General features: G+C 37.2%; 1 protein-coding gene and 1 pseudogene across 1 annotated transcript; one reads left to right on the top strand and one right to left on the bottom strand.

Moving 5' to 3' along the window:
* Positions 1–7,950: 7,950 nt before the first annotated feature.
* Positions 7,951–11,108, bottom strand: LOC149207487 (cullin-3A pseudogene; annotated as a pseudogene).
* A 31-nt stretch (positions 11,109–11,139) lies between these two features.
* Positions 11,140–12,084, top strand: LOC149207486 (uncharacterized). Its single transcript, XM_089398058.1, has 2 exons — positions 11,140–11,428; positions 11,519–12,084. The coding sequence occupies exons 1-2, from the start codon at positions 11,140–11,142 to the stop codon at positions 12,082–12,084; spliced, it is 855 nt and encodes a 284-aa protein (XP_089254184.1).
* The last annotated feature ends 2,846 nt before the right edge of the window (positions 12,085–14,930 follow it).

Below are 14,930 nucleotides of genomic sequence, written 5' to 3'. Positions count from 1 at the left end.
TAGATTGAGTCTTCTATGTTGATATGTTTTTGCAACCCTGAATTAATTGTGAAGGTGATAAAAACTTGACTAAACTAAGCGGGGGGGGGTGAATCAGTTTAGTCCATTCATGAACATTAAAATTATTTTCATTAAATTCATTAACTGAAACATTACATGAGCAACTTAACAAATAATGACTAACATATTGAACATGTGAACAACAAGTAATAAGAAAACCAAAACATCACATTGGCACATAGTAACAACGCATATTTACACCAGATATAAGTGGAAACCCATAAAGGGATAAAACCATGATTTTATTATTGTTGTGATGCAAAGGAAAGATCTTACTCCTTATTACATATGATTTTCTGTAGGCTCTAACCTACAGGAGGTTGCTACCTCAATTTTTCTACAAGCTACAACATGCAAGGGAGCTCCAATTCCCATATGTTTTTTGCAGGCTACAACCCATAAGAGGCTTTTATCTCAACCAGATCCAATTGGGTATTTATCAAGACACAACTTGAAAGGAGACTACAATCCCTTGATACAAACAAGAAACAACAATGTGTTGGTTTACCTAGTCATAAATTCTCCATCTTCATTTTGTCTCTTCTTCCCTTCAAATCTTCTTCATATAAGCTTCATATGTGTGAGGTAACTAAAGCATAACACCTCAATCAACTCTCACACCTTCTCTAACTCTCTTACACCCATGCCTTCCAAAATCACATCTTTTATAAAGATAGTTGGTTATTTGTATCCCACATAAGAATATGAAGTGAATAGGTTTGACTCTTTGCCTTCCACTCATTCGTTCCCAAAATCTTCATATCTTGAATATTAGAACACAAAAATATATAATCCATCCAATATTAATTTCAGCCACATGTAATGATTAAATGAATCAACCTATTGCCAACATCATGTAAAATTATAGGAATAACATATGAGCATTCGTTCCTCATGATCAATAACAACATTTATCATTAATGCATCACAACAGTATTTGTAACATCGTTTCCTTTGCCTTGGATTTGCATCACAACATATTCATGACACTATCTCAATAGTATTGTTGTCATGGAGGCTTGCTTTTGCCTTGCATCATAACAATTTAGCTCAATCATAAAAAATTCTTCAATAAGCAATCTCTTGCATTACATCATCTCATCATGACTTATCAAAGCCATCAACACGTTGTAGCGGCTACAACCACCCTCCAAAATTTCTCCTATAATTCTTTTCGGAGACTCCCTCCTAAATCACATAATCTTATCTGGCACTAATCCAGGTACTTGTGCTTTGATTGGGCTTTATATTGTGCTTATGGCTTGTGATCTCTCACTTCATTTACTGTCTAACCCACAAGCCCATCTCTTGACTTGGCGTCAACCCAGTTCCAAGCTTGCCTTAGTAAATGGCACAATCCTTGAGGGCAACCAGCCTTCAGCTTAGGAATTGAGCATTCCAAACCAGCAGTGAGCTTTCAGCTCAAAAATTGCATAGAACTAGCTGACAACCAGCCTTCAGCTGCGAAATTGTGTAGAGCATGGGAGGCAACCAAGGTCACTCAACCCAGAAATTGCACAGAAGCTTTCCCTCAACAGCTACCCGATGCATGAGCTAGTGAGTTTCTGAGTTCTCCCAGGGACTACGAAATATCTCCAGGAAATGCATGGTAGCCTTTTCTCGAAAAAAAATAAAAAAATCTAAAAAACTTCCCTAGAAAATAGGGATCAATTTTTAGTAGTCCAAAGGTGGCGCTTGAGTTATTTTGGAAACTGTCGCCAAGTGTTGCTTTTTCCTAGATATTTGTCCTTCTCATCATAAACCATAAATAGACCAAATCTATTTAGTGGACACTGTCAAAGCTCATTTTCATATTCAATCTTGGAGCTCTAGCATTCCCAAGGAGGCCAAAGAACTTTTGGTACCATTGTCACATCTTTTCTAGGGATGTCTTGCTTTTATAGTAGTTTATTGCTTTTTTTGTCACTTTTGTTTGTTTGGCTTATGAGATTTTTGTTTAACTAGTTTTATTGAATGACTATAGGCGTTTTGATTTGTTTTAGCTTGTAAAATGTTCCTTTCCCAAGTGTTGCATGCATTACCTAGTTTTTGTACTAACCGTCATCGTTGCACCGACTCTCTACACATGCTTTATTGTTCTTTAGTTTAATTGATTCCTGCACTAGTTTTATTTGCATGCATCATAACTCACTCAGATCTGCACCCACCATCATTTCCTCCTTCTGATATTCTCGTCTTCATGCCCCCATTAGGCAGATCTAGGCTTCCTTGGCCCAAAATTTTGCTCCTCTCGAGCATGCACTGCACATCTCTAGATCTAAAGGCTCTCGCTTTGCTCCAAAAATTGTGTAGAGGCCGCCAAGGCTTGGCTCCAACTGTGCATTGCATAGTTCCAAGAGCCAGTACTGAGCCTTAGGCACTCGAATTGTTCAATGCGTAGTCTTACTTGGCCTAAGCCTTACTGAACTACACATTACGTATTTCCAGTCATAAAGACCTCCCACTAGTAGTTGGAATTGTGTAATGCACAAAATCAGCTGGAAGTCAGTCACTTATGAAAACTAGGATTGAACAATCCTTCCGAGCAGTTGCCCAGTTTGTTGTTTGCTTTCTTCTTAAAGTGATTTTGTTTCAAGCTAACATTTTCATGCCATGAGTGTCCTCTTTGTCTCCAAGCACAATAGTCGTTGATAAACTCTCTAGCAGATGCAGGTAAAATGGCTTCCAAGAGAGATGCATCAAAGGATGCTATCGAGAGTGGCTATGGGGAAGCAGTTGAGCAGATGTCAATGAATTTTCCAGTTTATGCAGACACTGATTTGTTCATCGAGAAGGTCATGAAGTTAACTTGGGAGTAAATCAAGGATATCTTTGTAGGGGAATTCAAGGAATATCTAGAGGATCGATAGGTTTATATTAGTTTCCACCAATTAGGATTACATAAGGTTCCATGCAGGTACCCCACATTCCCATGTGTGAACATCATCCACTAGATTGTCTCACACATAGATCCCAAGACTATGACATTGAGTAGTGACAGTGGGATATAACTTGCCAACTTTAGGGTGGAGAACTATCAGCAAATGTGTCATTTACCTCAGCCAGTGAACTACATGGATTCGCTTTTCTATGCCACCCACAGCTTTGTGAACACCAAAGATATTATAAAGTGTTGGGTGAAAGAGCCATTAAAATTCAGAGCGACACCCACTCATGTTTACTAGACAAAGTCACTCAGAAAATACCTACCAATTCTTGATCATCTTTGCATGCCAACTATACAGTCAAGAGAGCACGAAGACCTTTTCGGAAAATTGGGTGGTTGTGTTGGACCAGTTGGTGAATGATGGAAGGTCATTCAAGTGATCAATTTTTTTGGCTCTTCAGTTGAAAATCCATGTGACTAACTCCCGGAATCTACCCAAGGATGAGAAAGTGAGATTCTACATGTATGCATATTTACTTGATGCAATCTGTGACCAGCATCAGTTTCCTGGCATGGTTTGGACATGGACACCAAAAGAGAATGTTGTCAACATTTATTGCAAGTTTCTTTACGAATGCAGCTACCAAGGAGTTATGGTAAGGTTAGCTAGCCATTTCATCATCTTGGTGTACAAGTTGATCTTTGAGCAGGATCCAACTCACATGTCCCAAGAAGCAATGGAGGCAATACTTACCATTGCTATTTGTATGCCTCACCTAGTGGCATCTTCATTAGGATGTTTGGTGGAGAGAAGCCTCTGCATGTTCTACTCAAGTATGCCACGAACAAGTTGGTCATGCAAAAGGCCGCGTATCACATCTTCATAGGGTTATCAGTAGGACTGCACAAGAAGAATAAGGCACGACAACCTACCCTTTCTTTGCAGATAAGATTGTACGAGATTAAGAGCTTGAAATATGTGGATGTTGAAGCTAAGGAGATAGCGAAATTCAAGTTTGGGACCAAAGACTTCAATCCATATGATCCCCATGGTATTTACAAGAAGAAATGTGTAAAGGTGTACTATCCATGGATCCACAGGACATGTCATTAAGCAAAGGAGGACCCTTGGAGGTATCGCTACAACTACTTCAAGATCAATGAACCATTCAGTCTAGCCAAAAAATGGAAAGTTTCTCTACAGGTAGCAGCACTAGAGGAAGCAACAAATATAGTAGTAATAAGTAGCAAACCGACACAAAACAAGGGTAAGAGGAAGATTTCCGAGAACTTAGAGGCTAAGAAAATCTACAAGTTCAAGGAAGATCCTCTCATTAAGAAAGCAGCTTTGGCAGCGAGGGAAAAGAGGTAGCAGTGGCTAAAGAAATAAGAGCGAAGGAAGAGAGAAAAGAAAAGGTTGGAGGAAGCAGAAAAGAAGTTGCAGGAAACAGAGAAGAAGTTGAAGGAAGAATGGGAGCTAAGAAGGAGAGAGAGAGAGAAGAGAAGTAGAAACAGGAAGAATATTAAGGTCAAGGCACAATGATAGAGAAAATTGTGCCCATACAAGATGAGGAGTCAAAACAACTAGCAGTTGAAGAAGAGGGTGAGTAGATGCAGGATCAAGAGCTTGATCATTAGATTGAGCAAATGACTGAAGTAACAAACATGGATTTAGGACAGGAGCCACAGGACCAAGATACCTACCTCATGCTGAGAGCACCACCCTTCAGACTCCACCACCTCTAGTATCAGAACCAATCTTGAGAGAACAAGGAGAGGTTTTTCTCCTTGATGATGATCTGGTGATGGATGTGTATAATCTATCACTTGACGAATTGAAGCAGAAGATTGTATAGGCATGGAGAAAGAATTTCCTAGATGATCACATTTCACTAACATTTATGAAATAAAGGGTGATAGTGTAAGATGTCAAAAAGCATCCACTTGCCATGGTCGATACCACAATGGCTTATGTAGGAGCCACGAGATCAAATTTCAAGTTCCTACTAGTAGAGAATGAACAGATGGCAAATAACTTTCAAGTGACCAAGAATAAGGTAGAACAATATGCAGGATCTGCAATGGCAGAGATGAGGAAAGTGATACTTGCTGAAGTATAAACTCTTGAGGCCACCATGCGGAAACTCTATGATGATTTTTTCACCGTGCATAAGGTGGTTTTCCATCTATATGGTTTTCAGCAACAGAACAGAAAAGTTGTCCAAAATCTCCAGGACATACATGTTTCTATCATCCATGTGCAAGAATAGATAATGAGGTACAAGGGAGCCCCACTTTACTTGCATAAGATGATGAAGCTGCATGTAGAGCTAGACAAAGCAAGGATCTAAATGTTGATCCAGAACTATGAGAAACTTGCCCCGTTCATCAGCAACATACAGGGTTCATATGCATGGTTGTATAAGAGTTTGGAAGTCATGGTGAGAACACATAAGATCCCATCAATCGGTTTCCTCACCGAAGCTAAGCATAAGAACCAAGTCTGGCTAGAGTTTGACAGGTGCATAGAGCATCTAAGGCGAGAGAACACTTGTGATGACATGGAGTTGAGTGTAGAAAACATGCAAAAGTACATTGGTGGTCCTGTTAGGGTCAAGACCATGTTGCACATGCTTCAGGATGATTTAGAAAAAGGTTCCAAGACCATATACCCAAAAGTTATGGAGGCAAGAGTCCATTATTAGAGAGACACCATCAAGTAGTTTGGGGACAACAAAGCACAATACCAAGCTTGGTATCAGTACATTACCGAGAAGTATCAAGTGGAGGTCGCTGAGTTCGTATTTCCCCAAACTTCTAAGTCATAGTGTTTTGTCTTGTTAGGCTATCTCTAGCCTATTTTGTCTCACATGTGGAAAATGCATATTATTTGTAAATATGTTGTAAGTGAAATTCCAAGTGTCACTAGTGGAATGTGAATAGTCACTATGTAATGTAATGAGTTATTTGTAAAGAAGTTGAAGAGTCATGAGGGTATTCAAAGAGTCACAAAGGGGAATGTCAAGTGTCATGCCACCCTTTGTTATAAATAGAACCTCATAACTCATAGAAGAGGCTTTTGGGAGCCAAGATTTTGGTTAGGCTTAGGCTTAGAGAAGGCTTGAGAGGATTGTGACGGGCCTTGCCTTCTCCACAACGTAGAGAGAGTATACTCATTTGGAGGAGCAAGTGTTCTTGACTGTAATGTTCCACTATTGGGGCTAGTGGTTGTCAATGGTGTATGTATAGATGGAACATTCACTTATAATAATAATAACTGAGCCAACATGTTTTCATGCATATGTTGTTATTGTAGTTGGAGTATTCTAGTTTCTTTAGCAATGTATGTTGTTTAACTTACGCATTTTCTTATGAACTAATTTTTATGCAATTGTATGAATATTTGTGAATGTGTGTTGTTGGACTAACCCACCACTTTGTTATGGACTGCTCCTAGTTTCAACTTGTGATGTCATTTTTCTCATGTGTTCCTTTTAGTTTGCATACTATTATAGGCTTCTAAGGTACACACTTCCTTTTCCCCTTCATGTGTTATAACCCCCATGCATCTCACTTGACTTGCTGCAAGGTCACACAATTGCTTCTGATCAAAGCCATCATACTTTTCTATGTGCGCTACCGTGGTCAAGGCATTACACGACCACCCACGGCTGGGACTCCTACTCCAAACAATTTGAGATCTAGTTGTGACTTCTTATCGGGGAGATCCCCTTGAATGTTGGCAGGTGCAACAACATCAATAGAACACAAGCATCAAGGCATCAACACAACATATTTAAGCATAACTCGAACTGTTTTGCATGCACCAACTATGCGATGATATTTGTTTCCCCTTTTCTTTTGTTGTCAATAGTTCAATACCAAATATACAAACATGCCAACATATCACCATGCCCTATCACCTATTGTGGCTCCTTTTCTTTGTTCCTACTGCATATCTTCAATGTTCTTACATCCCTTGCTTCTCTTGTTTCTTTGTTGTTCCTTTTCCTTTGCTTTACCTTGTTGCTACTATGTGCCTTACTCCTATGTTTCTTGCTCCCGCATACCTTGTTGCTACTTCTTACCTTGTTGTGTTTCTCCTTTTCCATCAATGACAATAATTCCATCAGTCTCCCCCTTTGGCATTGATGGCAACACAATGTTCATATTCCTTCTTATCCTCCATTCCTCTGCTTACCTCCCCATTTGACATCAATGACAAGGGGTTACAATGAATATTCGCAAGAATATCACACGCTTCAATGATTACCACTAACCAATCTATATAATAACAAAATCTGTCCTAGCATTTTCCTTGCAATGTCATCCTTCTCCTATAAAAGGATTATAATCTAGTTGCATTCATATGGAAATCCTAACCATCGTGAATCATGCTCCTCAAAACTCTTCCTTCCTCAAACCATTAACTGCATAGCTTTTACTGTCTTAACATATACTAATCCTATATTGCTTAGCAATATCTATATGGATTAAATCTTCAAGTATATAACAAAATAAAAACAACCTCATAACAACTTCTTGATTATGTCATTGAGTATTAATTTACTTATGACTCATGTACCTCAAGTATTATATTCTTGGATGCCTAAATGTGTTGATACCTTTGCTCCTGTAGAAGAAACTTCCTCTTGCAGGTCTCTATTGTAAGAAAATATTGAAATAATTCACAACAAGGTCTATTATAATAAATTGGAGCTAAGTGAGAAATGATCCAAAGACTTCAAAGATGCACCTTGACTTCCCTTGCAATACATGACATTAGTTTGCAATATTTTTTTTCTTTATGTTTTATTGATGTGTGGTTCAAGTGTATAACAAAATCAGACTTCACAAAATTGCTGCCAGCTGAGGATATCTTCACTGCTACTCTAGTGTGTATCTTCTCTACTCAACAGTGCAACTTATTCTACAATGAAAACACCCCTCTACTAACATGTACAAATTTATCCAGACCATAGGTAAAAATCTTCAACAATATCTCAAGAAAGATATATGTACATTTTTCGGTTTGTCTTATCCCTTTCTAAGAACTCTCGTTCAATGAGTGACTCTATTTTCTTCTCTTTTACAGTAGGGCTGGGAAAAAACCATGATTGTATCTATTTGGTTACCCCAACCAAAATATTGTTATGGTATAGAACACTCCTTGCTTTCATTATTATAACAATAACAACTTTAATTTGGGGCTTCCTATCTTCCTCCACCCTTTGACATGTTTCTTTTTGTCTGGCTCAGTCTCCTTTTGTGCAGCAATTGTGCCTATCTTTACATTCCAAAATTTGGAGGAAATCTTTTCATTAAAGTAAAAATCACCTTCCTCACATATGTCCTTTCTCATGGGCTCCTTACCCATCACATTTATTATCTTAACACATGCAAGAGACTGACATCTCTTCAAATCTGGAGCTGGTATATATGTTGCTTCTTTGATATCTTTGTAACTCAAACGGTCTACTGAATTATGAAGAATAAGAATACACATATGATAAGTTGAGACATTAATTTCATGTTTCTGACTCTTTCCAAAGGTTTCTTTTAGGTCTGTTGTTACCATGTTTGTCTTTCATGTCAACATATGTCCAGTATGAGTGCTAAGATAGTATTCCTTAAAATTGCCATAAACTATTAATATTTATTTAGGCAAGTTGCACCTAGCACTAGTTTGTGTTGGCCAAGAACCTATTGTGAGAACCTGGATAGCCAAAGTAGGGCCTTCATTTCCTTCACTAGGTGTATCCAACATTGCAGCAAAACATTGCATTGTGTCACGAGAAGTCTTGATATCTATAAACATACCTTTTAATTTTGATGTGAACTAATAACCACGTTTTGTCTTCAATTTTACAAATAGGCTCCTCTCTATATCATCTCAAATAGTCTTGACTGATAGAAGTCACTTAACCAAGTGCTTATTGTAGTACTTCTCAAAAAAATCCTTCTCTTGAAGATACCATAACAACATCATCACTTTGTCCAAAGCTACTTCAACATCTTCCTCATTGACCCCTTTGAGGCCTTTTCAAAGCTTGTCATCAACAAATAAAGAAATAAACTCGGGTGACCTTGCATTCAAAATGATGAAATACTGAAAAAATGAATTGAATACATTCTGGAAAGTTTTTTCGTTGTTGAATGCCTCACTTATAATCTTGTCATACGTGTCCTACTCATCAAGAAGGCATTGCACAAATTCCAACAGATCTTTTAGTTTCTCTGGGTCAGTGACTAACTATTTCCTTGTTTCATGTAAATGGGTAGTCATTACATCTCTTATTGTAGGAAGTCCTGTAGGAACCTGATGAAACAGGTTGTACCTTCATCCTAAATCATCATAATTGGCATCCATAAGCATGCTTACAAACCCTAAATTCTCCATGTGCACCAACCTCTGCATATGATTGGCTATCATTTCTCTCTCAACAACTGTTGTAATTTTATTTTATTTTTACCTCACTCTTTGAATCAAGATAGTGTAAAACTCTCTCTATCTCTTCATTTAGCCTTCTCTCAACTTTCCGTACATAGTCCCCATAATCACAAAATTCAATAAACCTATTGAGATTCACTAGAATAGAAAGTTGATGCCTCTTCCATGAAAGGTTTCTCAAAATCATCATGTTGAACATAAGGCCCCAGCTCTGCTGTCATTTTAATGATATTATGGATTAAACCTTGATTTATGAATTCACCAGTTCTTTCACAACACACAAATTCAAGAAGAGTATTCAATAGCATATCCATTTTTTTTCAGCGCGAACTATATGATATCACCATAGATTTAATCCATGTTCATGGACAAGTGTTTTGTTGGAGTCTGTAACATATGTTCTATCCATATACATCAAAATGTCTTGAATCATTTGCAGTTCTTTGTTGATCCACCCATTTTCTATTCAGCCCTTCCAAAAACAAACTCCCCTGAGAAGCTTCAATTGTCTTTGCTATTTCCCTCAAATGGCTAGTCATTGCAGTCACAAGGCCAGAATAAAGAGTTTCCCCACAAATCTTTCACTCTTGCACAACTACAACCATTATGCTGAAACCATATTGAAGGATCATTCAATTCAGATATGTTTGCTACCAAAAATCATATTGTGTTCAATGTATTAACGTCTTTGCCATATTGTTCCAATATTGATGCCATATGAATGAAAAAAGTAGTACATATATCATTCTGTCAATATATAAGCTTCATTACAATAAAATCATCCAATTTATCATGTCTCCCAGCAATAATATCAACGTATTTGCAATATATTAGGAATGAGTGTCTTAAAATATGTTATCAACGCAGTCTCGATGCGTGATCTGTAAGGTTGCAACTGAACACTGTCAATATAATAAAGAACATTGCAATGTAACATATAAGATATTTTCATATGAGAAAAGAACATTGCATGATAATGATAACGATGTCATTATAATAACTCTACCAATGCATTCACCAATATAATATTCCTCAACTCTCAACAATTGTGGAGAACACCTTTCTATCAACACCAGCTTATTTATAATATTTGACATGACAGTGTTGGTTGATTTGCAACATGCATAGGTGAACATATTCTTTCCACGTCGACTTTGTGCAATATTATTCTTGGTGCCAATACTATATTGAGTTATATTTAGGCCGATGGGCCTTCCTATGCATCAACTTCTTCATCAACACTTTTACCATGCTTCGTTCAATCAGGTGAGACAGTTTCAACCGTTGATTTTTAGGCTAATAGGCTTTCCTATGCATCAACTTCTTCGTCAACAATTTTACCCTACTCCGTTCGATCAGGTGAGACAGTTTCAACCTTTGATTTTTAGGCTGATAGGCCTTCCTATGCATCAACTTCTTCGTCAACAATTTTACCTTGCTTCGTTCGATCAGGTGAGATAGTTTCAACCGTTGATTTGAAGTGTTCGATTCATGCAAGCATGCACTACACTTTGACTGCTTTTTCCAAATATTAGTTGAGTTGCCTTCTTTTCACCTCCGAGTTCTTGGCTTCGTGGCATGGCTGCATGGAAAGGAAATCAATTATCTTTGATTTTCTCCACCACATTCATTCACCCCACAACGGAAAGGAATGACACTCTGCCCTCTTGCTCTCTACTCCCTGCTGGCTTTTGCATTTCTTACCATCATATTTGTCTGCCCAAATTGCTTATAATTCACAATGCCTGCATTCTCTGTGCGCCACAGTGTTGATGAGATTCAACCAGAGAGAGGAAACAGTAGCAGCGGAACCAAAAACGAATACGAGACCGACTCAGCGTGCCTCGGGGATATGGTTGCACGATTTATGGAGGAATCAGGCGCAAAAGCAGAAGCAGAGGACCTATCTCCCCTCACTCAAACCATGGATACCAACATCACGGAGGATTGCCAAAAAAAAATTCAACAACAACAGTTTGAGATACTTCAGGTATATTATACATCAAACCCTGAAATTTTCCTTCTAGTTAGTGGGTCTCTTTGGCTGCCAAATTTTTTAATTTTCAAATATATGCTTTCATGAATTCTTCTTGATTAAAGAGATGGGAATTCTTGTGCAGGTAACTATGAATACTTGGATGTGATATTGAAGAGCACAAAATCAGGCAGAAGCATTCGTTTGTTTGTGGACTTGGATTTCAGAATGCAGTTTGAGATAGCGAGACCCACCAGGGAATACAACGCCCTCCTTGAGTTGCTTCCCAACATATATGTTGGGAGGGGTGATAAATTGCAATCCATTGTAAAGATAATGTGCGAAGGTGTGAAGAATTCGTTGAAGAAGACTGGGATGCACCTCGCCCCATGGAGAAAATACAAATACATGCACTCCATGTGGTTGGGCTCCTACAAGAGAACTACAACCTGCAACTGTGAGGATGATCATGTACATGATACCTACAAGAGCAACATGGCCATCACTGACTCCTGTTCTGTTGCAGAGTTGATGGGTATGGGGTTCAAAGGAATTAGCGCCACGCATGTTTGGAATCCTATTCATGCTGCAGGCAATGTTGAAGTTACAGAGGAATACTTAAATTGGGGTTCTCCCACAGCAGTCCTATCATGTAAGCCATGTGCAGGAAAGTTGATTAGATCCACACTCTCTTGCACATCCATCATGTAATCCATGTGCAGGAAATTATTTTTGTTTTGGAAATCATGTAATCTATGCATCTAGAGAAATTATTTTTGTTCATTGTGGATGGTGTGTGATTGCATTTTTTTATCTATTTTTTGTATTTTAATCTATTTCATGCATAAGAAAAAAAATCATGTAATCCATGTGCAGGAAAGTTTACTGTAGCATATGAATGAGATGCATAGATGCTTTGGGAATATTTTGCTACATTTTCCAATGGATTTGAGTCCTAAATGTTTGCTCAAACGGTAAAGTTATAGCTATATTATATATATATAAATTCTGCCAAAGCAAAGTAGGTTGGCTCCTAGGATATCCACTCTTGTCAATATATTAAACCCTACAAGCAAGCAAGGAGAGCTATGTTTTTCCTCTCCTCAAAAGTACAAAAAATAAACATATGCATGACTCAGACCTAACTTTATTCATTGTTCGCCCTAATTTGACAATTAAATGTTGAGGACCAGAAGTCTGACCAGTTCTATTTCCTCATCTTCTATTCGGTATTTTCCCTAAGGAAGGCAACCAATTCCTGATCTTTTAATCGCTATCATTCATAAGTCAACTCTCGAGGATGACCTAGGGAAAATTTCCAGGGACTGTAGTGTCTTTAATGACGATCCCGGTCCCTGGCATATTTTCAACATTGTCAGGCTAGATTTATTAATGCAGCTTTACGTACCAGGCCTTTGAAAATAATCAGAAAAATGACACTCAGTGTTAAAAACTCAGTCAATATATCAGATGTTTGAATAATGCAGTAGATTTGTAACTATAATTGCTTGTTAATTTAAATCTTAGATCTGAACAATAATTTGTAAGAAAAATCACAGAACCAAAATAAACAATAGATTTATTTGGAAAATTACTTGGAAAAACCACCTTAACTTTTCTGTTAAATAAAAATTTACAACAATTTACAATTCTGTCAACTCCAATCTTCTGGTCTTGTCAGGCATACATATAATTTTTAATCAATATTATATATAAATAATTAATAATTTAGTCAAATATTATTAACACAATAGCATGTGCTATGAACCAGTCTCCAACAAGATCAAAACCATCACTATAAACTCTTCCAAAATTTTCAAGAATTTATAATACTTCATTAGCTGATCTGAATAGTGTCTGGTGTGTTGTTCCTCCTTTCAAGCGTGCGTGTTCATGTTTAGATGGTCGTCTTTAGGCATGGTTGTCTTCAGGCGAGCGTGCATGTTCATGTTTAGATGGTCATCTTCAGGCATGGTCGCCTTTAGGCGAGCGTGAGATCACAATCAGGAAGGCATCCATGGGGAAGAAGTTCTTCTTTTATTCTTGTTACATGTAATGTTAGCAATGGTTTGGTATTTTATTATTTTTGTTTTTGCCTTCTGGCCTCCTAATTTGGCATTGACCATGGTTTTTTAACGTCTTTATAGACATGGTCTTTGAAATGGCTTTGGTCATTTAATTTCCAACTTCTAAGTTCTCCCTTTGACATTTAAGGTTTGTAATGTCATATTTAGCATGGTTTCGAATATTATATTTTGACTTTCTAATCGCAATATAAAATTATGGTTTTCAATGTAGTATCATTCTATATATGTATATTATTCTTTATAAAATATAATAATAATATCATGGCTTCTAATGGAATTAACTTTTTAATAGCAATATATCAACATTTTTTCTAATATTATGTTTTGACTTTCTAAATGCAATATACAATTATAGTTTTCAATGAAATATATTGGTAGGAGATAGTCATGGTGGTTATTGCCTTGGTCACTAGCAAGCTTCGTATATGCTTGGCCATCTATAGAGGTTTCTTGATTTTGGGTAATTAAATTAACCTCTTGATTTTGGATAATTAACTTACTCTAAAATGAAATAAGACATTCAATGTGTTCCTTGTAATATAGATATAAACAAAACATCTAAAGAAAAGTAATTGCACAATGATCCAGTCCAAGAAAACAAGGTTTTCCACAAACTAATTAACTCTTGTAGAAAAATTCAACAATTCCAATTTAATAGTCCTATCGACCTCTCTTTGTACCTTTTGAGACAATTGCTAATTCATGATACTTTGACAATATTGTAATTGATATATAATTCACCATAATGCACATCGGTTGATAGTATGTCGATATTGCGGCACCAATGAATATAACTCAACACCAATGAATATACCAATACTACAATATTGATTCACACTACCTATGTAACGCTCCAATGCATCCATAGATCTAAAAAATATTTGATTGCATAACTGAACGTATGTTCTGTATATTTAATGTTGTTACTCCAATCTTAACATTGTAATAGTCTAGCAATGATATGATATACCGTTATAATAATTGTAAAGTATTGAACGCTACTCCAAACACTAGAGCGCAAAACCCTAATCCACAACACCACTTCAACTTTCACATTTGGAAAAATAGTCTTTATCAAATTTTGCATACACGTTGAATGTTGCCACGATGGGTGCCAAATAAAGAATGCACGCTCCATAAAAAATAATTTTCTCCAACCTGCCATGTATTTGCATCAATAACGCATGCCTCCAACATTATTCGCTTCCGCTACACGTCTCTGAACACCATGTATTCGTCAAGCCAACGAATGAATAGAGCCTGCCTACACTGACAACGATGCAATATAATCATATGAGCACTCTGTATATTAACCATGGCTGCAAGGTATAAACGCAGAGCCTTTAGATGCTTTATTTTTAACATAATTCTTTGTCACCTCCCAGCACGTATCTGGGACACACTCACCTCGTAATGCACTTTTAGCAACTAATTTAGCTGATTTCTGACGTTCAAATTGTAATAACCATT

The sequence above is a fragment of the Pinus tabuliformis genome, chromosome 1_2 (genome assembly GCF_031772625.1).
Source record: "Pinus tabuliformis cultivar Carrire ecotype Pingquan chromosome 1_2, CPIR1, whole genome shotgun sequence".
In the NCBI taxonomy this organism is placed as follows: Eukaryota; Viridiplantae; Streptophyta; class Pinopsida; order Pinales; family Pinaceae; genus Pinus; species Pinus tabuliformis.
Note: the sequence above shows the minus strand (reverse complement) of the source record. Positions and strands in the feature narration are given on the sequence as shown.

Bases quoted from the DNA above. Each gene is read 5' to 3' on its own strand.
- LOC149207486 (XM_089398058.1), top strand. From the start codon at position 11,140: ATGCCTGCATTCTCTGTGCGCCACAGTGTTGATGAGATTCAACCAGAG. The intron at 11,429-11,518 runs GTGGGTCTCTTT...ATTCTTGTGCAG, and splicing joins TGAAATTTTCCTTCTAGTTA to GTAACTATGAATACTTGGAT.